The 24,966-nt window shown below is 39.5% G+C and overlaps 1 protein-coding gene across 4 annotated transcripts in view; it reads left to right on the forward strand.

The window, feature by feature from the left end:
• Window positions 1–24,966, forward strand: part of LOC141798778 (sterile alpha motif domain-containing protein 10-like) — a 95,562-nt gene that overhangs the window by 61,626 nt on the left and 8,970 nt on the right. For all 4 annotated transcript variants that reach the window (XM_074680619.1, XM_074680616.1, XM_074680618.1 and 1 more), the window contains 2 exons: window positions 9,364–9,532; window positions 21,450–21,590. In XM_074680619.1, the coding sequence (XP_074536720.1) occupies window positions 9,364–9,532; window positions 21,450–21,590 (310 nt within the window). The remainder of the gene's footprint in view (window positions 1–9,363; window positions 9,533–21,449; window positions 21,591–24,966) is intronic.

A 24,966-nucleotide genomic window follows, 5' to 3' on the forward strand; every position in this document is an offset into this window, starting at 1 on the left:
TGCCCCCCTGGTTGGCAAAATACAACTGCTCTCTTAGCCCTTTGTACACCAGACACATATTTTTTGCGTGAATATTTTGTACATTATTTATTTTTTTTTAGCACCACACCAGCAGTTGCCCCCCTCCCCCCCCCCCCCCCCCCCCCCGAGGCAAATTGTGGCATTTATTTTTTCAGACCAAGGTAGATTTTTCCAAAGTTTCACTTGCGACAAGTACAAATTTCACCAATCAAAATGCTCACACACATCACATATCAAAACATTCAACACGGTGGACAGAAGCGTGCATAGACAGAAGTGTCAAAATTTGCCTCCAAATTTTTTCGTGCTGCTTATTCGCACCACCATTCATGTGCAAAGGCCTTTAGATGGCAAAAACATGTGCTAAAGTGCCCTCTTGGGAGGCAAATCTTGCAGGACTCTTCAGTGGTTGCTACACGCTGTTTGTGCCTTTTTTAGCCTTTCTCCCCTGCCCTTAAAAAAATCTGTGCACGCCACTGTTTACTACCCATACATTAAAGAAGCAGGAAAGGAAGTGATTTTATTGTGGTCACAAGGGACAGTCAGCATATTTTACAGCTGCTGATTAACATGTTGTTCTTTTTCAGACACACAGGGTACATTAAAATGCTAATGTGTGAACTTTGTAGGCACTCGAAGGCTTATTTCTTTCATCTTAATGGAGCCATGTGAGCTGTTTCCTGTGTTTATGCTAAAAGAAGCTAACCAAGGTTTTTTCATTTTTACTGTACAAACATAAGCAGACTATCAGTCTTCTCTCTCAACCTCAGCAAGAAAGTGAAGAAGCATAATTCAGAGCCAGAGCTGTTAACAGTGTTAATGCTTAGCTTAGCTAGCCAGCTCCTGTCTGTAGCTTCTTCCTGTTAAAGCATCAGGATTATCAAACTCATCCAACTTTCATCAAGAAAGTGAAAGATATTCCCCTGAAGTAAGGATGGTTCCTTGTGAGAATATGTAAATATTTAGTGGAACATTCAGGCACTTTTTTCTCACTGTGCCAGCTTTTTTCGCTGCTGACTACCACATATCTTCAACTTCCCCCTTCTTTTTTTCTCTCCCCTGTCTGTCCTCCACCTCTCATTAGACTTCTGCTCCATATATACTCTGCACTTTGCCTCTTCGGCAGCTCCATCTCTCCCCCCTTTCTCCCCTGTACGTTATAAATGAGGGTGCTCCTCCTGCCGGACAGAAGTAGGTCTCAGAAGGAGTGGGGGAGGCAGTAAAGGGTGAACAGGGACGAGAGTGCTGGCCAGAGGAGATACAGTCTGATGGATGGACAGTGGGAGAGGAACGAGGGAGGGAAAAAAGAGAGAAGGAGGGATGATGGGGAGCTATCATTCCATTTCCCCTCTGTCTGGCTTCTTGATGATGAAGGCCATTACTCACTCAAAGGCTACCACAGTCCGCCGCACACTCTTTTCTTTCCTTAAGTCTTTTGTCTTTGTTCACACTATCTGTGTTTCATCTGTGTAGTTCATTCAGCCACATTCTGTACAGCTGTGTGTTATCCCACAGATCAATAACACATCCTCACCACAAAAGCAAAGCCCTGGCTTTGTTGGTCAGATTTGTTATGGCTGCTGATGGGGGTAGGGAGTGAATTTGTTTCTGTTTCTGATGTGTTGCTGCCGTGTGTTGTCATTACATTATGTCTTAAAATGAATTTTCCTAAACATATGGGCTCCTCTATGTAGCCTGTTACAGCGTTATCTGTGATAGTGCTGATGTATGTGTTAATGTTATGGGTTGTAAACCGAGTGGGTGGAGGTAAAGATAAAAATCTTATCTCACTCTGCTCTCCCGTTGTACGTTTAACTTTTGCAGTGTGTTGTTGGCAGACAACACACAATGAATGCCCCTTACAGACAGCTGAATTCGTCTCCGTAGCATTGATGGATATCAGTGCTGTTGATTCTGCTTATCGATCTGATTCTTTATCGATTCCTTTATCAATTCCTGTTGTGAAGTTTCTTGGTACAAAAAGTAGCTTTACAGGTTTTCTGTGTCAACAATGTTTAATTGAGTTTATACTGTAAGTGAATAAAATGTAATTGGTCCCTGAGTTTGGATATTTCTGGGCATAATTATACAGAAAAGGGTAAAAATTGCACACAATGTGATGTTGATGTACTGTGTTGTAATATATTAATAATTCAAGTAGGCCATCTAGTGTCTCAAAGTGGTTATAGCAACGGTTTAGGTTGTTTGGAAGTTCTCAGTAATTCTCAGTATTTTTTTACAAAGAGTTGATGTGATATGTTTCTGTGATGAAAGTTGAAATTATATTCTGAAGCTGAAGTTCTACTGACGTATGCTAACTGCTAGCATGTCAATGCAGTTACCCATATACGTTAGCATCAAGCTTGCGCTATTTTGTTGTTTGTGTAAATAAGGTGATTTATACCACTTTGAATGTACTGGATATGAATCTTCTGAGAGCGAGTAATGTACATTTCTTTATGAAGTCAGTTCTTCAGTAAAACTTCAAGCTGAAAATCCTGAATTAGAGTTTTCTTGGGAAACGTTATCTAACTGCTAAGCTAAGGTAGCTGCAGCAGACTAGTCGACGTCAGGCCCGGCAGCTCCAGCACAATGTAGAGAATTGACGAGGGAATCGTTAAGCACAAAGGCTAACAATATCAATGGACTGAAACATTTCTATTCGATTCTCAACAGGAACCGGTTTTCGATTCCTATCCCTAGTTGTACAGCTCTTAACCCAATTCCAGTAGTTTCTGTAATCTCTTTAGCTGTTTTCTCTGCTTGATGCATGCAAATGGTATGACCCTTCTCAAACAGACTAGCATCTTTTCCACCACCACAGGATGTGTCTCATGACATGGTTAAGCAATAAGAAGCTACTTATTGCACCAGTTGGGGTTAAATAATGTGTTACCAGCTGAAAGATAATCGCAGATGCAGTCATTACCCAATAGGAGGCTCATACCTATTTGCTAAGTTAAATCCCAGTGGCGACTTTTTTTGGCCAGGCCGTGTATGTGTGTGTGTGCTGTCAGCATGCTCATGCATAAACTCGAGTGTGAATAAAGCTGCAGAGTCTGTGCATGCAGCCGTGTGTATGGAGGCTGAATCTGGATTTAAAATGAGATGCAATTATAGCTCACAATGCACGGTGTAACCCCAAACACAGGTGGAGGCGGGATTTTCACATTTCTTATCAATTCTCAACAGGAAGTGGTTTTCGATTCCCATCCCTAAACTTGTACACATTTGTTTGTGGAGCAGTTTTAATGTTGCTGCCTCAGAAGTGATTTTGGAGTATTTCTTGTTTTTTAAAAAAGCACACAAAAGGATTCAGAAGTATATATATATATATATATATATATATATATATATATATATATATATATATATATATATATATATATATATATATATATATATTTATATATATATATATATTTATATATATATATATAAAACTGCTGCAAGTACAGAAAAAAACACAGTCAGAGGGATTGTTTCTCTTATTTGTATACGTACTGAATCTGCCCCACATATGATGCTACTAATAGCAGCCAATTAGCATACCTTAGCTCATAGACTGAAAACTATGAACAGCTCCAGTATTTGCCAGTCCTTATACACAGCTAAGCCAATTAGCAGATGCAAAAAGTCCTAATTGGAGTCCTCAACTTTTTGATATCTTTAATAGGACATAGACGAGAAAATCTTCCAACCTTTGCTTCACAAAACACATGGTACAAAGAATATATGAAAGAGAAATTTACTAGGTCAGTTTTACTTTGCCCTGTAGATCAAATAATAAATGAAGCACAACAGGAGAAGTTAAACTCTGCACCTTGTGTATTTCTTTTATACTAGGGATGCTCCAAAGCATCCAATTATTTGGTCCACTGAAAATAATTTTAAGTTCCAACATAGTGACTTCTCTAAAGGTAGAGGAGAATTTAGAAAACACTCACATTTGACCACTTATTTGTTAAAAGCTAAACACTGGATCATTGGGGTACATGATGTCAAATTGGTTTGCCAAGTGTCACTGATGTAAGCTAACACTACCAGCCTTAATGTATTGCTCAGGTCAAGTGGTGACATGCCAGCTTTACTAGGCACTACTAACGTACATGATTTATCTCTGTTATCTCTGTATCAAAATACTGCCAAACTGTGCAGAGATACAAGAGTTAGTCTGTGCTTGTTCACATCCAGGTAGTAGAGCATTATAGTAGTCGTCATTAGATGCCACAGAAGGCACTGCTGGGGTCAGTGGCTGTATTACAGGTCAGACACAATATATGACTGGTATTTTCAGCCCTTATTGATACCTGATTGGTTTAACTCACTGCGATTAATTGTGGTGCCAACTACCGAAGGTGACAACGTTTAAACATTTGATTGAGTAGACTACTTCCTGTAATTTCTGCCCCACCTCCTACTGTTTCTCTTTGCCTGTCTTTACGTCTGATCTTTGGACAGTGTTCATCAGCAAAACGTTTTTCAAACACAACTTGTATTCGGAAATTTTTCACTTCTGTCATCAGAATAGGTCATCGACTGGTCTCTCTGACCTGTAGAGCATATCACAGGTCAGGCACTGCAGGTGATCAGATACGGAGGTCAGAGAGTGGCGTGAGGTCTTACTGGTGTATTGATAGAAGATGCCATTGTTACAGTGGCCGCTAGGTGTCAGTCAGCAAAAGCACCAACCTGAATGCAAAAGCCACAACACAATGGAAGTGCAGCCACAACAGAAGTTGAGAGGACAGTTATCCTAACGGACACAGAAAAGTTGTAAAATTAAGTAAATGATTGTTGTCTATTTTTACCTTCAGCTAAGATAAATATAGCTTAAATGCTAACGTTATTGATTCATAAAGCTAAATTCAAGATGATGTATTTTTCTGGAAAAAAAAATATATAAGTACTATGAAGGATATAACAAGGTGAGACCCCTACAAAGCTTTATTTATCATAGATAAAGTTAAAAAAGATAATCGTTAAATTACTTTCACAAATTTTCTGTGTCCGTTGGGGTAACTGACCTCTCTAACTTCCGTTGAACAGCTGATAAATGATCAGCAAACCAAAACCTTTGACCTTTGATTTCTCCACACCTGTTTGTCAAGAGAACTCATACTCAGGCTAGATCAATTTCTTTTTCTCATGTTGAATCAGCTTAATGATCGATTAGCCCCTCGAAGCCCCAATTCACACCAGATTTATGCTCCACTACGTCAAAATGACTGTTGTAGATTAAATCTGCTGGTTTGCAACTTCATTGTACACGAGGGAGCACTTTTACCCTCTCTTGTCCACACTCAATCATCACCGAAAGTGCATTTCCCCACCTTTTCCAGTTCAATCCCAATTAATGATGGAGGGCAAGCAGTAAATTTGGGTTATTAAAATGGCTTCAGTGCTCCATTGAACCAGGTTAGAAGTATGTGTGTAATTAGGAAACAAGTGAACACAGTGGAGCAGAGAAATGAAGTTGTTTTCAATTAAGGCCTACAAAGCAGAACACACTTCAAGCCGGAGCATCAGCCAGGACTGGATAGGGCTGATTGGTGCTTAAATTGACAGGAGGAAATCTTATTACAGCAGAAAGCCAAGATGTAAACAGTAATAAAGCCACGTCCATCACATGATGAGTTATGAAGGTGCTCTGGGAGCTCGAATTGTGCCATCAACAAGAAAAGCAGCAGCAGGAGAAGTCTGGATATTAAACTTCAATAATGTTGCATCTGTGTGTATGACATTTCAGCATACATAATCCCATTAAATGCAGTCAGTTATGGAGTGGAACGTTTGGCAGCAGTTCTGTGTGTTTGCTTTTGAGAATCAGCCAAAGCCTTTGTTGTGGAGTTGGCTCAGTCAGAGCATGAATGAATGGATTAGATATGAGACTATGGCCCACAAGAGAGGAGGAGGGAGAGAGTGCTTGTATTTTCTGCCCATATGAACTGATTGTGACTTTATTAACGTCTACATTAATTCCCAGCACATGGCAAAAAGAAAAGAGGAGCAGTTTTGTCGGACAATGGCTGGGGTCAAAGCGGGTACAGTGAGGAGAACAGATATGAGCGTGGCAGAAAAATTGAGAATGAGAGGAATAAAGATGTGCTCATTATATTTAGTGCATAATGAAGGTGCTGCTGCCATGAAGAATTACCTCCAGAAAAGACCACACTAGCCACAATACAACATGAGAACTGCTGTTAAAATATTGATATTAATGTGTGAAGATGTATTTTTTACATGTCATGGTGCCGGATTGCACTTTATTTGAAAGTGTACAGAGTGATTAAGTTTGTTATGTAATGGAAACAACATGCGTCTTTCTGACTTGAGGCTGAAAAGTTATTAAAAGGGTGCTCATGTTTAATGAAAGTACAGCATCTGTTTCCTCTTCTATGCCTGCAAGCTTTCACACCTTACTTTTCTGCTAATTTGGTTCACATTTCAGCTCATTATGTGAATTTTGTTTGCTTCACACTCTATAACCTCTTCATGTTCGTGGGTGGTTAAAGGTACTAGGTGCATTCCTGGACTAAGAAAACACTGCCAGATGATTGATCTCCTTTAATTTGCATGTTGCATGTTGCATGTTTTCTGTGTGTTAATCCCCAGACTACCAGGTGGGATTTGGCCGGGAAGTATAGCATTAAAACACATCATCCTTGCTAATTTACTGTAATGAGAAAATCCAGCATGTTGCATATTAAAGTGAGATAAAGCAATTACAAGGTGATTATCTAAGAGCAATAACAAAGCAATGTTCCAACTTGTGTCATAAAGTTCCTCTGGAAATTAGAACACACACATACGCCCACACTCACTGACTCCATCTCAGTGATATCAAACACAAACACATGTAGCAGCATGTATTAAAGATGCCTTCCACTGAAAATCGAGCAGGTGCTGTTATTAAGATGGCAAGTATCAGTCATAAATCATCATCCGTGACACCAGAAAATTATTAGAACAGGGCTATAATCTCAAAAAAGATGGGTGGTTTGATCAGAGGCGCATGTGGTCCATATGTTGTGGTGTCCTTCAGCAGTGTACTGGACTAAAAAATTGCTTACGAAGGCATAGTCTTTAATGTGTGAATTAATTACATCGGATCCTGATGGGCACCACTTTTTTGGCAGCATCTGCCATCGATGAATTAATGTAACTGGGACAAGGTGAATGAGCCAGTTGTGATGTTTGCTGCAGAAAGTACAAAACTGTTCATGAGTTGACATTTAGAAAATGTTGATTTTACTTTAGGTTTGGAAAATAAGTCAAGATTAATACCTTACTCTGACTGACAGGGAAATGCTCAGAGAACTGTTATGATGCAGTTTGGGTTCTCGTATCATTGTGAACAGGTTTATGTAACCTGTGGCTAATCTGTTAGCCTTGCTTTGGAATTAGGCTAACATAGTTATCATACACAGTATTCATACTGTAGCTAGTTATTACTGTGCGCTTAGTTAGCAGATCTCCAAGTTATTCCTGCTATAACCAAGCTAAACAAGCTTACTCCTTCTGTACTTAACTTACTTGTCCACAGATGTTAGCATTGATGGGCAGATTTAGCAAGAGGCTTAATTTTCAGCTGCATCATAATACAGCCAACTCCAGTAACTCATTAACTAACAAGGAGAAAAGACTCACTGACAAAACCCAAATATTGCAGGAACATTGTGTAAAAGTATTTGATATGACTGGCCCAAGCAAGTTAGTGAAGCATACAATCCTTTGACCCAGTCTGTCAATCATGCATCTGGGACTGTAGACCAGTTATAAAGCCGAGCCCTGCTGCTTCTGTAGGCAGCTAGCACTCAGTCTACTTTCTGCTACTTGTTTTGGATGTGGATCGTTGCTTTGTTGTTTTTGCAGCAGAACATAAGGACCTTTTCTCTAGGGTGTATCAAATCTTATTATATTGTATAATATCCCATTGTATCATATCCCATAAAATTGCATTGCATCCCTTTATATGTTCATGTTGTATTTTGTCCCATTGTGTTGTGTCATGTCAAATTGCATCAAGTTTAAGTGACTTGTATAATATTGCAATGAATAATATTGACTCGAAATATATAGCATCACATTATATTGACTTGCATTTATAACACCAAATTGCATCACACAGTATTGGCATGGTGCTGCCCTTAAGCAGCAGTTTCATACATTACAGCAACGTCACAGAAAACTAGAGATAGACAGATATGGATTTTTTGGGGCCGATACCGCTACTGATTATTAGTAGGCAAGGAGGCGATACCATATTTAAAGCTGATATTCATTTGCAGTCAAAGTGAAAATATTGGCGTAAAACATTAAAAAAAAAAAGAGAAAAAAAAAAATCATAGCTAAAGTTTTCTACAGTAAATAAAGTTTTCCTAAATTTCTATGTAACTGCAATAAAACTAGACAGAATTGAGTTTGTTCTGCCTTTTACAGGCATGTTATTCAGTTGAATTAATTTTCTGTTTGGTTTTACACAACTTCTTTTAAATGACCATCTAGGGCTTCCATAGTGTAGACAAGGAGAAATTCTGTTCAGAAAAGCATCAGAGCCAAAACAAAAAAGTTTTTAACGGGTTTCATTCAAAAGGTTGATGCCGATATGCCCCAAAATGCCAAATATCGACCCCAATAATTGGCCCGGGCGATAATCGGTCTATCCCTACAGAAAACGTGTCGATTTTGTGAGTCATCACCTTTAATCTCAGAACCAACCAAAATATCATCAGGGGTGTTTTCATAAAGACTAAAATGTGTAGAGATTGAAAAAGGACTAATCATTAGTTGTGTCTGGTCGTTTCAGCTTTAAAATTAACATTTTCTGATGAAATTTTTGAAAAACATTATGTACCAGGCACTGCTGGAGCCAAACAAGGGCTATCAGAAGTGAAATCAGGCGTTTCTACCTGCAGCTACTTGTCAATTCAAGATTTCATTTAACATTCATAGTTTGCCACTAGTACCATTGGTTATCTTTCAACAGTAACATATTTCAGGCTTATTTTTAAGCTTAATGCTAAATTCTCTTTACATTACACTTCATATATTTTCAACATTACAGAGAACAGTACATGAAACACACTGCCTGTGATACTGCAAGTGGAATAAAGCTGCAGGCAACAAACGGTGGGGTGCTTCAAGATTTAGAGGTGGTGTCTATTTGCATATTTATAAATCCATGCATACTAAATGAAGGCAAAGGAATAGAACATTTTAAATAACTCATTTTGATGAACAGAGCTGAGATTCTTGAGGTTCAATCAATGCCTGGAGAAGGAGAGAAAGAGAGAACTTTAATAGAAAGTTTATTGATTTTTATTTGTTTGTGTGTTTCAGTTGCGCCCAGGTGAGGCCTTCACTGTGTATCACACCAGTCCTACTCTGTCCTGTCTGTCCAAACCTGTGGTGCTGTGGACTCAGCAGGATGTCTGCAAGTGGCTTAAAAAACACTGTCCTCACAACTACCTGACCTACGTAGAGGCCTTCTCCCATCACGCCATCACAGGTAGAGTATGCAGCATATAAAGATATATGCACAAAAAGAGGTTTCAGCAGCTCTTACCAAAACAATGTGCTCAATTGTTTAGTTTTTTCCCACATGGTATGATTTTGTGTGATTATGTCTGACAAGGAAATAGTCGGACCATGTTCTTTGACCTTTGCTCTTTTTAATAAGCCCTGCAGTGAAACTCCTTTGACATTGCAAACCAAAGCCTTAAAAGGCTTACCAAATGTCACACAAGTTTTATTTTTAGGTTCGTGGTTCCGCAGCTTAGCCTTTTCAACTGGAAACAGGTTTACACCCAAATCTCTGCAAAGAAGATTTAAAAGGCATTCATGTGAGGTAACAAAAGTAGTGCAGGCTATTTTTGGAGAAGAAAGGGAAAGCTGCAGAAAAAAGGGGGGTTATCGTGTTTCGAGTTCAGAAAACACACACGCACACACACATGCAGACGCACGGCAAAAGACCACATGAGCAGATGTAACAAATAGGAACATACATGCACATCACATCACACATAAATGTGTTTATTATCAGATATCACCAGCATCGACGGAGCAGATGGTAGATGAGTTTATTTTTTGGCGTCTCTCAGAGAACAGACTACCAATCTGTGCTATAGGGTCACTTACATTAACATGCAAAGACCTCTGCCTCTGTCATGGTTACAGCAGCTCGGATCTGTTCATTTTTATTTATATATTCTCAAACAGACTGAGGCTTAGATTCTGTTGTATTCACTCTCTGATGTCCAGCAGGATTCAGAGTCCCCAGAGTTATTAGCATCTGTCTTTCTTGTGCAAATGTTGCTTGAACATGTGCTTTTTGCTGTCAATGCATATGCCAGTATCACAGATCTACATCAATAGACGTTGTCCAGACAAATCCTCTGCCCTTTTCATGCACAAAAGAAAAGCTGGTTCTCAGAAATGGATTCTGTGTCTGGACCATCTTAGTTCAGTGACCCAAAAGTAATTGTATCTTCCTCGGTAAGGGCACCATTACAGCCGAGCAGGCTGCCTGGGGAGATCAGTGCAGCCTCCTCAGCGTCTCTTCCTTTTACATCTATTTGTGTGTTTATATGTTCTTTTATCATGACTCTTTTTATTACTTTGTGGAAGACATGAAATAGATTCATTTGGGTGCTGGCCAAGAGTCGGAAACAGACTGCCAGACTCTGTTTGCTATGTTATTATAATCTTGTCTCATGACATGTCTCTGTATGCAGAGAGTGGGGGCTTGAATACCCTATATTGCTTATTTCTCATTACTTCTTTCTATTTCAATCACTGGATTTAATTGTGTTCGTATCCTAGCAGTTTGAGAAGAGCTTGATTAACCAAACTCAAAATGCATGTTTGCCCATCTCCCTGCAGAAAACCTAATTTACTGACAGTGGGGGCTCGGGATTGTGGAACTTTACACATCATCTTAGAAAGAAATGTTTTACTTTTCTATGTACATTAAGGGGCTGAAATGATAACTTTTAGGAAGATTACCATGTGTAAACTGAATATATGATGACTCACTGATATTGGCACAGAAAAGGGAGTTTAAACCTCATGGAGGATATTTGGCAAGTTTAGATATAGGATGCTTTCATTAGGGGCTTCAATGTGTAGTTTTACTCTCAGATGTTTTGTAGCTTGTTCCGAACAGGGGTGTTCGTGGTCAGTAATGGTAATTGTAGGATAACAGTGATTGTGATGTGAAATATAGTTTGAGAGACAAAGCAGAGAGAAAATATGTTAGTGAACATGCTCAGTTATGAAACATCAAATGGATGGTGACATTAGTCTTCACAAGCTGAAAGAGGGGGTACTGAGACCTTTTAGGCTTTGTATCGTTGCTCTGATAGCTCTTATCTTATAGCTTTACATGCTTCTCAACTTAAAAATTTCCTCACTTAACAGACTACAGACCCTCAGACGAGGGTCTTTCAAACTCCCTATTTCGGCCTTTGAATTTCAGTTACTGTCTCTTTAAGGCTTTCCAGCATTCCAGAACCCAGCATTCTGGAAGCCTCCTTCACTGTTGCCATGTGAAAAGGTTTTAAAAATGAGAAAATTGCCTTAACAATAAGATTCATCAACTGATGACGTTATGATTTTGACGAATTGTAACCTCATAATTTGAAAATGCCCAAGTTTATTACTGACATTCAACAATTAAAATGGGCTGTGAGGATTTTTAAAGTGATCTTGAAAAAGTCTCCCTTCTAAATATATTGCTAATTGTAATCCACACTTTAAAGTGAGATTATCAGCGCCAACAGGTTATTTCAAAATGTTACTTTGTAGCTTTCTTGTACCTTCTCAATTGGGTCGAGTAAGACTGGATTGACTTACAGCGCGTCCAAGTCTCCATGACAACAGTCCAAGCTAAAGGCTAAAAGGGCTAAACTGTTTGTGATAATATCCATTCCAACCCACATGCAGCAGCTATTCTGCAGAGGTCTGTTCAAACTTGAGAGTCTATCAATAAAATGAAGAGTGAGGTTACGTTAGCTCTGCTTGGTAGATAACTGGCAGGACATGACCTGAATTCATTACGATTACACATCACAGAGACGTCTCACAGGATTGGGCTGTCAGCGCTATACAGGTATATGGACGGATACTAAACTATAGTACAAACTGACAGCTTGCTTGTTGTCATGTTAGCCTGTGGATAAGTCGTAGCACCAGGCTGCTAGTAGTGCTTTCAGCAGCTGACATATGGTACAATTTTACAATGTTTGCTTGTTGTCACGCTTCAAGCAACAGCGCTACATATCTGTACCGATACCTTACCCTGTTGCATTGTATTTGGTAAAAAGTTGTCTTGAACAAAGAAAACTAGTTCCATAACAAACACGTGCCTGGTTAAAAGTCGCATTGTTACGACAATGTGCGTGAGACTCTGGGCCAGAAGGTGGCGAGTCGGTCCAATTAAAAAAAAAAACCCCTTATAGCATCTCTAACTTTTTTTTCCCCCTGTGATAAATATAAAAAAATGCACAATACAATCTATGTAATCCTACCAGGCCAAAAGTGTTTTGAGTGAACAGATAAATAATTACTCAAGTCAAATACTACATAACGTAAGTTTGAATAAAGAATCTGGACAGATCTGCCTTGGCCCTCCCTGTTGACTTTCTTCAGCACTTGTAGCAGCATCACAGTGTAACTAATGGGCTGGATTACAATCAATACAGGCAGACTGTTAAACTTTAAAACTGTGTAGTAAAAATGCTGCAGTTCTCTGTTAGTGAGTTACTAACAGACCCTGTTTTCAGCCTGTTGTCAATAATTTGATCTGTGAAAGGAGGAGCTTTTACAATGGTGCCACCTGATCAGATGACCTGCATTAATACCAGAGTTATCGTCCTCTACTTCCTGTCCACACTGTAATGAGATAAACATACGGCAAAGCAGCAGGTCTGACTGTCAATAAACTGTCCTATGCTGTCCTCAGCTGATGTGCAGATATCTTCTCATGCCTGCAGCCTATTGATCCAATAAAGATACAGCCTGGTATCTGATAATGAAGAGAGCTAGTCCACCTTCAGGTGTGGTCATTCTGACTGGACTGGTTCAAGGTCCTGATGCATAGATCTATGCCACAGAGTAGTATACTATTTTACTTATCAAGGTCATAAATCAAGAATCACAGCTCTGTTTTTTTACATTATTTTTTTTTCATGAGTAAATTACAGATGAGGAGATTCAGACAGAACATACAGTTCTAAAAGGGGTAAAGACGGATTGGTAGATTAACAATACATTGGACTGAAGAAATAGACACTGTTTATATGAAACAGTGAATATAATGATGTTATTGTATATTGTGGAGAAGGGTATAATTAGGATTTGAAGATGTTAAGGAGTCAACTTCTTTTTCATTTAAGCTTTTCTGCCTGCATTGCAGATGAAGCTCAGGCTGCTGCTGAACTCAAGATGTATGTGGAAGTGCTGTAACCAGTAACTAGCTAATTAATTTAGAGGAATCCCATGTTCAGAAGGAATAGTTTGGTACACTACCGACTGAGGGTCACAGTCATCTTAACCCTTTTATCAAGAAACCAGGCTGAGAACCAACCATTTTAAAAATTTGACTCAAACACTAATGAAAGTCTGTGAGTTTGGTGCTTAAAGAAATGGGTTTTGTAATGGCAAAGTGAAGCCCTGGGAATTTTTCACAACAGAGCGTATACTCACTGATACTTACACCTCAGCATCTGGAGTTTTTAATCTAGCTTGCACATCAGTTTCCCTCCCCTAAACAAAGGAGCTAAAGTGGGAGCATCTCCTGTGGGAACTGAGCTTCATACAACCCTGCTCAGCAAACAACCACAATATGTTTCTTTGCATTTTTAGTTGGGCTGATCCCATCTACAGCTATGGACGACATCGCTTTGCTGTGAAGCTAGCCAACGCAAACTGAACTAAATCTGAAAATCAACAGATGTTTTCATGCCAGTGCCCGACTTCTGTCCAAAATTTTAAGTCTTGGGTGTCAGGTGCGGAGGGCTGCAGTCTAACGGACCTTAAACGGTACCAGAATCGAATGTTACGAAGTAGAGACGGACCAGTCACGGATCTGGTGAAATTTAGCATCTAGCCACTTTTCTGAAGCTATCAAATATGCTGCAGTACATCAGACTGATAGAACACCAGTAACCTCATGAGCACAGAAATACCTTTTATAGATTGTACAAAGATATAAAAGAATATGTTTTGTAAAAAAGGCCCAAACATTTGGTTCCAGCAGTGCTTCCCGACACCAGAAGCTTTATTTATGTCCGGGGTCTGATGTCAACATCATGTTCTTGTAGGAGTGTCAGTCCATGAACTTCCCATGTATCAGAATTCTAGTTCTCAGTGACAGCATTGGCTGAAATTGTCAGCTATCAAAGCTTTTATCTTTTTCTTTTAGTCTTTACTTTCCCCCTCCCTTGGATAGCTCACCCAGTTGAAGTATTATTATTGTCCTGTCCCAAGCAGAACTGTTCCCATTTTCCCGCAGGCATTGTTAATAACCAATTTGTTTTGAGGCCAAATTGAGAGAAGCGATCTGCATTGAGACGCTTTTTGTTTCTGTGTCTTTTTTCCTCCCTCTGACAGCACTACTTTCCCTATCTGCGGGCAATTATTAGGAGCTGTATTAAGTCTGTCTGAGGGGAATTGATTTGAGCTCCATTCATCTGCTTTGTCTCATTCGTATACACACACGCACACATGCACATAGGCACAGATGCACATAGACCAAGGGCAGTGGTTTTTCTAAGGACGTCCTGGTGCTGTTGCTGCTGGCAAGCTAATACAAGAGGAGACAGAAGGAGACAACACAGTAGTCTGTGTGTGTGTGTGGAGGAAAAATGACTGAAACTGTGAATAAATAAATGGAAAATTATTGTTGTATTCCCGTGACATTTTTGCTCACAGATAAATAAGTTGTTTCACTCGCCTGGACACTGAGGCAAGTCAATAATCTGTGTTTAAACTGCATACACACTCACATACACACAAACACACTCTCACATACCCATTAAACCATGATGAAAGCTAACTGGTTTGTCACGCTTTGTCTCTCAGGGAGTGGAGTCTTGCTCACAGTAGCGGTAGCTGTTGTTTGTGTTGTTCCAGCACATCTGGTTATAAGGCAAAAACTGGCCGACTGTTGCGTCCTCATTTGGCTTCACTGAGCGCTATATATCTTATCTCAAAGAGTTGGAGTGTGTGAAGAGTCTCTTAATTACTGCTGCTTCCTCATATAATGTAAAGTATTCTTTCTGCTGCCTTCAACAAATCAATCACTTAACTTTGACGAAGCTTGGCTCGCTGAAAAAATTTCCTCTGAGCTGTAGAAAGAGGACACCGGTCCAAAGACAAACTGCTTCCATAACAATGATCAATGTTTGACTTAAGTACCCCGCTAAAAGATTGAAGTTGCATTTCTGTTCATTTTTCAAATAAGTTTTCAAGCTGATATCCCACCACAGCTCACCTGGGCTGGGATATTGAAAAGGAAAAAAAAAACTTGGAATAGATCACGATGCACTCTGATTTGTGAGAGTGCATCGATCAGCAGTTGAGTCGACTGAGTCATGCATTCAAGAACATGGTAAGACTGTTAAGAAGGCCAACCACATAGTCTTATGGGAGGAAAAAACACTCATGTGTGGAATATGAATCTGTTAAAGGACCAGTACCCAACAACAAAATACTGCTGGTTGAATTTCTTTTTGATCCTCTGCTTTCCATAGCACCACTGACTAATTATGACTCCAGGGGGGTTGATCAAGAGATGACACCAAGATGACACCAAAAATAATAAACAGTTAAAGAGGAGCTGTTTTGCTTTCCCATATTTTAAACATGAATATAAAAAGACAATGCAGGATCTCCATGCTAAGTGTTTGCAAATTTTCAAACTGCTAAATGCTCGTGTGTTGAAGAAATCCCTGAATCAGTCAGTAAACTGTTCAAAATGGTGTGTTTTCAAAATAGGATGGGATTATCACAAGACTTTCTGAAATGATGATGTGAACACACACGGTTTAAGGGTGAGACGCAAAAGTTTTGTTGCGTTTCAGCCTCTAGTTTACTAGGAAACTGCATTTTAGCCAACCTAAAACACAAACTTTTGAAAATGGCTGCCAGGGTGGAATTTTTCTAAAAGGCTGCCGACACTGTTGCCGTGTAAACAGTAAACCAGCATTTTCAGTGGAAAAGCTGACGTCACGCTCAGCTTCGACAGTACTGTTGTTACGATCATCGCAGACTACTGTGTTGTGCTTGTGCTGCTGAATCTGCTGACTCTCTTTTAGCAAAATGTGCATCTGTTGCTCCACTTTGCACTTAGAATTCACCAATTCACCAGATGATCGGCTCAACTCATCTTTGGTGGAGATCTGCTAAAAGCGGCTTCTGACCAAGACAGTTATACCGCCAACTACAGGCCTGGTATGCTTACTACAGCGCTTTAAGTCCCTTGGTGTTTCCTTGTAAACGCAGATTTTTTTCACCTCGCTTTAGTGTTTTAGGATGGAATGTTGTCATGTAAACCGGGTCATATGGATCTTTTAACTGGTTCATGACACATAGGAAGGGTGGGCCTCAAGGGCCACCAGATTCTGCCCATTGCTCTGCCCTTCATACCTCTTTCCATCAAATAAAACAGGTGCTCATTCTCTGCACTTAGTTGGTTAAGTGCTTAATCATGGTCTTCCTAAGAACCAGTTTGGTTTTCCATCAGCAAGGAGTCAAGTTGGAGCCATGTCATTGCATCCCTAACATTGGTATCGTCACTGCATACGTAGCTGTTTACCCCAGGATGCTTGTGCCATGCAGGAGCCCACAAAGCAATAACGGAGGAGCTCATCGTGTGCTTGCACTGCTGCTTCAACTTCGCCTTCATTTTAAGTTTTAAATGAGAAACTGCAACAAAATAACATACAACTCACTTGGAGGCTATTCTTTTAAAAATGGCTGTTTTCCACCTCTGATATTTGGTCATGGTAACCCTGCTCCCAGCCCCGGATGTAGCTGTTGCTTCGCTCTGGCCCAGCAAAGATTTGGCACTAGCTAAGCACCAGTTTGTAACACCTGTAGCCGGTGCTTTGTCAATGGAAACACAAAGATATTATGCTAAGGCACAGGCACCACCCTGGAGCTAGCATTAGCAATAGCTCTATCAGAAAGAGGTAAAAGAGGCCTGTAGTGGACTTGCCAAGGGAAGGGGGTTGTGGTGCACAGCAGCTAAAAGATAGAGGCTGAAATAAGAGCTTTCTAGAATACAAGTGTGAAAGAGAGATTTTTTTATTATTATTGTTATTTTTAGCCGTGATTCATGAAATACCACCAAGAGGGTTCCATAACCCCTCTTTAAGCTAATTGATTTTTTTTTTTTTTAACTGCAAGCCCTCAATGCAAGTCTCATGTGTTTCAGCTGAAGTTGAACAAACTGCCTCAACCATGGGCTGCAGTTCAGGATATTACTTTGTAAACAGGAGCAGGTGACAGCTGACATCTCACAGCGTCTTAAGGTTTGTCAGTAATTTGATCTTGAAAATGTAGCTTAAGTTGTCTGCTGGCTGTATCTGGTCAAATTGACCTTTAACCCCTTGACCAGAGCAATACATAACCATCACAGGCATATGGACATCAACCTGCTAGGAGGACCACTTGACTGTAGTGCTAGCTAAGCTAATGTTAGCCATTAATGCTGATACTTAGTTTGGTCATCAGGTTTTTTTAATTTATTCCAAAGTTTAGCTCTTAAGTGTAACTCGTTTGACTGGTGCTGTTTTAAGTTTGTTTTTTAAAGTACAAGCTACTCCAGTCCAGATGTCCTCTGTGGAACATACAATGCCTTTTAAATTAAAACAACAACAACTGACTTCAGTAACTTAATTGAGGACAATAAGAGTGTTAAAGAGGATGATTTAATTGTTACCTAATAGTTGTACATGTTGCTAATATATAGCTTTTCTCATGTTACATTTGTTTGTTGCTGAAGCTTTTAGTCCAGGTTGTGGTCCACTGAGGGTCACAGCAGACCTGCTTTAATGTATCACACACACAGATTTGCTCTCCACCCTGCAGGTAGTTTTATGAAATATGACTGCTGACTTTCTCGTATATTTATATTTCATGAGCTCTGACAGTCTAATGCTCACCTCATGTATAGGTACCTTTGGTATTTCTCTTTTTTCCTCTGTTCTGGTCTGGAGTGTTATTTATTTTCCTCTTATACCCATGCCTGACAGACAGCTCATCAACCTCTGTGGATAAATGAACAACACATATTTTTGATAACTGTGCCTCGCTATCTCAGGAGAGAAAAAATTAAATTGAGGAACAGACTGTGTTTACTCGTTGTATAGGGTACACAATGTTTATACATGCATACATCACCCTAGAGAGATTTCTCTCCAACATTTACAGAACGTAACATGCAGAAATACAGAGAAGCGGTGGGGACCGAGCTTGCACCAGTGTCCATAGGAAGGAAATGGGAATGAATCCATAATATGGAGGATGAGCTGCATGAGTAATGAGGATAATTATGATTTGGGCATTGCACAGAGCGTCTGTGGAAGTGATGGATTCCTCTGCTGTCTGTCTCTGTGAAGGACATTAGTCCCCTTTACATGGTTACTGTGCAGATGTGTTTTTTTGATTTTTCACACATGCATGTTGAAGTTTTCATCAGCAGAGCTTTGGTTTTTGTTTGTGCAAATGCCACTTGGTTGTAAACTCTGTTGACTGTGGGTAATGTTGTGTTAAATGTGTGTCCTCTGGGTTAACAACCAGATTCTGTTGTAAAACTCAGTCACAGAGAAACTGCCAGTCTAAGCAGTGGCTCCCCCATTTGATGATGCACTGGAAAAAAATGTAATCTTATCAAGTGTTTTTGTCTCATTGTCAGTAGAAAATGTCTTTTTAGACTTAATATGAGCCACACTCACCTGACCAGTTCAGAAAAATGTATTTTTTTCAAGTTATTTAAAGAAAAAACAGAGACAATAGTTCACGCTTTTATTACACGTATAGTTGATTATTTTATTGTTCTTTCAAAAAAGAAAATCTCTCAGCTTTGCAGATACTGGCGAAGGCCAGAAAGAGAGCTGATTACACCGATTTTAAAGTCTCTGCATACCAGTATTTTTTTCTGATTGATTTCAAGGATCTCTTACTGATTTTTAAATGTCTTAATGGCCTTTCACCCTGCTTTTATCAAATGTGCCTGTGCGAGCCCTCAGGTCTTCAGGTCTAGGATTTTTAGTAGTACCAAAAGTTCACACAGAGACCCACGGTGATGCAGCTTTTGAATATTATGGCCCATGACTATGGAACAGCCTGAAGACATGAGAGCTACACAGAGCTTAAACATTTTTAACAGCAAACTTAAAACTTTTTACTCGCTGTAGTCTCATTTTTCTCCATAGAATGAAGAGCAGCACCTCTAAAGATTCAGGAAAACCATGGCTATAGGCTTATGTGACTCAATTATGTCTTTATTTTGTGTATCAAAATTTAAAAGCTGTAATTCATTAGGAAAAAAGAGAAACAAAAAATGAAATTTTCTGATTATCGTATTTAAAATGAAATTAGAATAGGAAGGGTTGCTTCTGTTACATTTTTACTCACTGTGGACTCATTTTCACTGCAATATGAAGTTCTACACTTCAATCTTCAAAGAATTCTTTAGATTTAAATACAGGACATTTATCAATCATTCAGGGCTTGTCTAAAGCAGTAAAGAGTGTAGAATTATTTATTTTTTTACAGAATTGAACTAGAGGAAACAGTTTATTTTCCGCAGATTTTCAGATGTTTCCTCTGTATTCCTTTCAGTCGCCATCTGTAGCAGCTCCTCTTCTGTGTAGCTACTCCAGTTCATACAGGTATCCTTTTGGTTCCAAAGTGAATGAAACTTCATCATCGCTGTCATGGTCACTCATTTTGAATTTCCTACGCTGCCTCACAATCCTTAGAGTACAAACAAAAGAATTACGATACTTGATCAAACTTACACGAGGCTCTAACTGTTGCCCGAAGCATAGCTTGTTTACATTCCCTACAGCTCAAAGGAGGAGGGGGGACGGAGCATTCTAGCGCTGCGCGGAAGGACACATGTCCAGTTAGTTAGGTCCGGATAAATGTTTATATTTCTATAGACTTAATGCACTTAAAAAATATTTTATGTAGCGTACTCTTAAACTGTGGTATTACTTTTTGATTTGAGTTCCTGTAGGCAGAGAAAATAGCCTTTGAATTTGGTACCGTCTCTCTCTGTTAGTGCCTATTTCCTCATCACCAGCGATTACAGTCTGTGTCTTACTGAGGGAGAGGAGACAATTTTCTACTGTATCTAATGTTCTTAGTGGTCACATAGAGCTCATACAACCCCACTTCAAAAAAACTGAACTATCCCTTTAATGTTTTATTATCTTATTTGTTTCCTCTAATTTGCTTGTTTCATTTTCTTACTTTGAGTTCAACATTTTACTTTACCTCAAGTGTTTCCACAGTTCCTCAGGTCAGCTGCACGGGTTTTAGTTAAACTGTGTTCATCTTGTGCACTAGGGGTGTGGTTGGTGGGTTGGAAGTAGAGGGTTGTACACTGATGTGTGTGTTTATGGGGGGTTATGAGGTCACTTATGACTATTGTTATTATTATTTTTCTTTCTTGTTTCCTTTTGCCAAGCACTTTGTGTTGCCACTGTTGTGCAGGAATAGTGCTTTATGAACAAAGTTTGATTGAAAAATGAGGTCTGAATTGCTTGTAACAAGTGATTTTTGTAAGAAGTAAAAAGATCTGCCGATGGAAAAAGAGAAAAGTTACTTGTATAAAGTCATTATTCTAGTTTTAGGCAAATTTTCAAGCAATTTTTTCTTGTTCCATTAGCAGATTTGTTACAAACAATTCAGCCCTCATTTTTGTCTTTGAATAACTTGAAACAAGATATTTTTCTGAATTTAACCAGTTGAATGTGGCTCATATCAAGTGTAACATGATAATTTTTACTTAAAATACGACAAAACACTTGACAAAATTTCAAATTTTTGCAGTGTAAGTCTGCAGGTGTGGAAATGCACACCTAATCCCTGGATGAAAAAGTGTATTTATGATGTACAAAGCAAAAAAAAAACCCACAAGTCTCATGTCACTGTGAATTGTATAAGCTCCAAGTATTTGTCCTGCACATCTCATAGTGCTCTCTCCTCACAGTCAAATGACTCAGTGTGAATATTTGCTGCGGTAAATTTAAATAAGAGTGTTTGTTCAGTGTGGTGACACCTACCCTTTTGCTTTGTTTACATGCATTAAAATTACAAGTCTGCAAGGCTTCAGTTTTGATTTCACTGTTTCACAAAATGTCAAAAACTCCTCACAGGAGCTTTCATCTGTACTCCTCTCTGACTTTCAGGCCGGGCATTGCTGCGTTTGAACGGGGAGAAGCTCGAGAGGATGGGAATCGTCCAGGAGACGCTGAGGCAGGAGGTCCTCCAACAAGTCCTCCAGCTTCAAGTCAGAGAAGAAGTCCGCAACCTGCAGCTTCTTAGTAGAAGTAAGTAACAAGATGCTGAATGTGATGGACCATGTTTCTGTGAGTTTCTGCTGGTGACTGTGTCTTTAAAGAGAGGGAAAATCAAACAAAGTGACAAACAGGCTAAATTGTGAGGAGGCAGTCTGAGACCACGCAGGCCCGCTGTGACATACGTGGAGTTGGACTTCAAGGTGTTTGCAGCTCTGTGTGGGTTTTATTGATGTGAGCTTTGATTTGCTGCCCTGACTCTGAATAATGGCTTTAGTAAACACTTTTATTATCCAGCCATCAATAAAGCGGCTCAGTCAATCACTGACCTGAATTCACAAGTGGAGAAGCTTGTTTCTTTCAAGGCTGTTTCTTCTGACGTCCTTGTTGCTGCAGGTGGTTATTTCCTGTTTTCATTGACAACTGGTAAGTCATCGAAGTGAGGTGTTAATACCATTTCTTTTCTCCTGAACTGGATTTCAAATGTTCCCAGAAGATTGTTTAAATCTTTCTGTTCTGCTGCAAAATGTTGCCCCAGGTGGCTGGATAAATACTTCAAATTAAAAAGAAAAAGAGTCATTTAAATTGGATTCTAAGTAGAGAGGATTTTTCTCTCTCACTTTGTCAAAATTTGAGATGTCTTTGTCCTCAGGAGGAAATTTATTTCACAGCCAAGTAAAAACATTACAAGAAGAAAAGAGTAACACAGAGGCTCAGGGTATAAAATTGATCGAAGCTGTGAACTAAATTTCTTTTTCAGAATCTTCAGAGGTAAATTCAGTGAGCAGCAGAGATATTTTGAAGCAGTTTATTCCCTTTTTGTTTAAACTTAAGGTTTCAGACTAGCATTTTCATCTGATAGAAAGAAAAAAAAATAGAAAATAGTTCAATGTGAACACATTGATTTGGTTTTTGCCACAGTTAAAGACAGGATCACAAAGTCTGTGGGTAAACGGTGTCAAATTGATTTGCTGAGTGTGGCTAGCGTTAGCAGAGCTGGCACCGCTACCTGCAATCATCCTTCCAAATTAACATATACAGTATGCTGTGCTGGATTTGCATTGATCCAGCTTAATTAACAAGACACATCCTATACACTGTTTTTCTCTAATGTCTACGTCAAAATTCTTCCAAACCATAGCGTGCTATGAGATACCATCTGTCATCTGTGCTTGTTTACATCCAGGTAGTAGAGCAATGTAAGGTTATGCTTGTAGCCATTAAAGCCTGGCTTTGCTGATTCGACCCTCCTGACTATTGGTGGAGAAATCTGGTTCAGGATCAAGATTAGCCCCCAATGTTCAGTCTCGGTAATCTTCCAGTGTGAGCGGTGGTGGATCAATCTCAAGCCCCACGATGGACTCACAGACCGGTCGGAGCCGCCCCGATACCTTTCAGAATTGTTTGATGTTTATCAGTATTGTTACACCACTCATTTCTGTTGAGGATGACAAAAAACGATCAGAAAGAGCCACTAACAAGGAACAGATGCGTTTATTTCTCTTTTTCCTTTTCTTACTCTAAATACTGACTACAGCTAGCAGTACTGCACTCGTCTACATTTGTTATGCTTTTGTTTACATTCACTTCCTTGTGACGTGATGTAGGATCACATGGTGCATCTCTCTCTCTTTGGTTTGATAAAATCCTCTAGTGTGTACTGGTCATTGTTTGCAAAATCTTGCTCTGTGTGTTTCAAAGATTTATGGGAAGATAATCTGTGAAGATTCTCTTTATGTGTGTTTTGAGCACCACTATTTTTAAGGTAAGGTAGTCCAGCTGCAGACCTCCACTCTCTTAAGCTGCGTTTCCACCAAGCAGTCCAGTTTGTTTCAGTATGGTTTGGCACGGTTTGGTACAGTTTGGCCTGATCCTGTTTGCGTTTCCACAGCAAAACTGTGCCCTCTCGTGGTAGGCAGCGTATAAGTTTGATGCCGAAAGCCGCAGCTGTTAAACAATAGCGTGATGCCGTAGCAGTGCGACACAGTTTACCCCGCTAATAAATCCAAGAAAGAAGAAAAACGCAACACAGTAAACAAAGAGCACAGATGGAAGACATGCAGCATTTCATCTTCTCTGTGATTGGCATGTAGCTGTAGTGCAATCAAGCTTGGTCAACAGTCTGGGGTGTTGTAGCTCCACCTTCCGAGAGCGGATCAGGTCAGTCTGGCACCTATACGAAAGGGTCCCAAAAAGTGGGACAGCTCGTCTCGGATCTGTCCCAGGATAAGTCAGTAGAAACGTCACAAAATGCACACCGTAACCAGACGAACCGAACCAGTCTGCTTGGTGGAAACGCACCTTCAGAGGCTCTACTCCTCCACTGTCAGAAGGAAGTGACGTCAGGATATGAAGTAAAAATGTAAAACTTACAGTTGCCTTCAAAGTAATGTTAGGTAGACACATTTGGTGTTATGATCTCGTTTTTTATTTCCTCATTCGTTTCACACCTCAGCTATCTTAGCTTAGCAGATGAAAGACAGTTTCCTCAAGAAAACTCTGATTCAGATTTTCTGCTTAAAGTTTTACTGAAGAACCGAACACATGAGCCGTGTCTAGGACAAGTTTCTGTTTTTACTGCAGAAGAGACAAAGTTCCATCCATCTATCTATCTGGATAGCTATGAGCACATGTGCAAGTCGAAAAAAGAAACTGAAACTGAAGAATCAATCTCAATACCCAAGTATTGGTCAATACTGATCACAACATCAATATATCAAAAATTTAGATTGATTGGTACACCACTACTCATGATAACAATAATGAATGGATCAAAGAGCCGCATGTGGCTCGCGAGCCGCAGGTTGGCCACCCCTGTAATATACCAAAAACAATATGAAAAAAAATGGCTAGCTTGATGCTCATGCCCATTTTGCAACGTAAATTGCATTTATATGCTAGCAGCATATATTGATATAACTTCAGTTGTTACTCAAAACTCTAAATGTCAAAATACTAATAGACAAATGTTTTCCACCAGGAACATGAAAAAAAACTTACATGCAGGCTATGGCTCAAGTTAAAGCTGTTACCACTTCAAGACACTAGATGGCCTACTTCAGTCAATAGCTTATAACAAAACAATAAATCAACGCCAGGTGACATGTGATTTTTTACTTATCTAAATCAAATTATGTACAGAGATATCCAGATCCAGATTGACCAGTGTCACATTTATTTAATTAACTCTTTATAAGCTCAATGAAATGTCATTAGTTTTTTTGTTTTGTCTTGTTTTTTTACATTCTTATGTCCGTCACTCCCAGTGGAGCCTTCAAGAGAGTTGGCTGGGAGTTAAAGTCTCCCCTCTCACCATTTTGAAGATTGCGACCCATAGTTTGCAGTTGTGTTCAGGTTGAGCTCATGTTTGAATGACTTCCCAACAATTGTAGGGAATGCACATCATGTT

The sequence above is a fragment of the Halichoeres trimaculatus genome, unplaced genomic scaffold (genome assembly GCF_033239565.1).
Source record: "Halichoeres trimaculatus isolate MK-OKI-2021-1 unplaced genomic scaffold, fHalTri1.1 fHalTri1_scaffold_11, whole genome shotgun sequence".
NCBI lineage: Eukaryota > Metazoa > Chordata > Actinopteri > Labriformes > Labridae > Halichoeres > Halichoeres trimaculatus.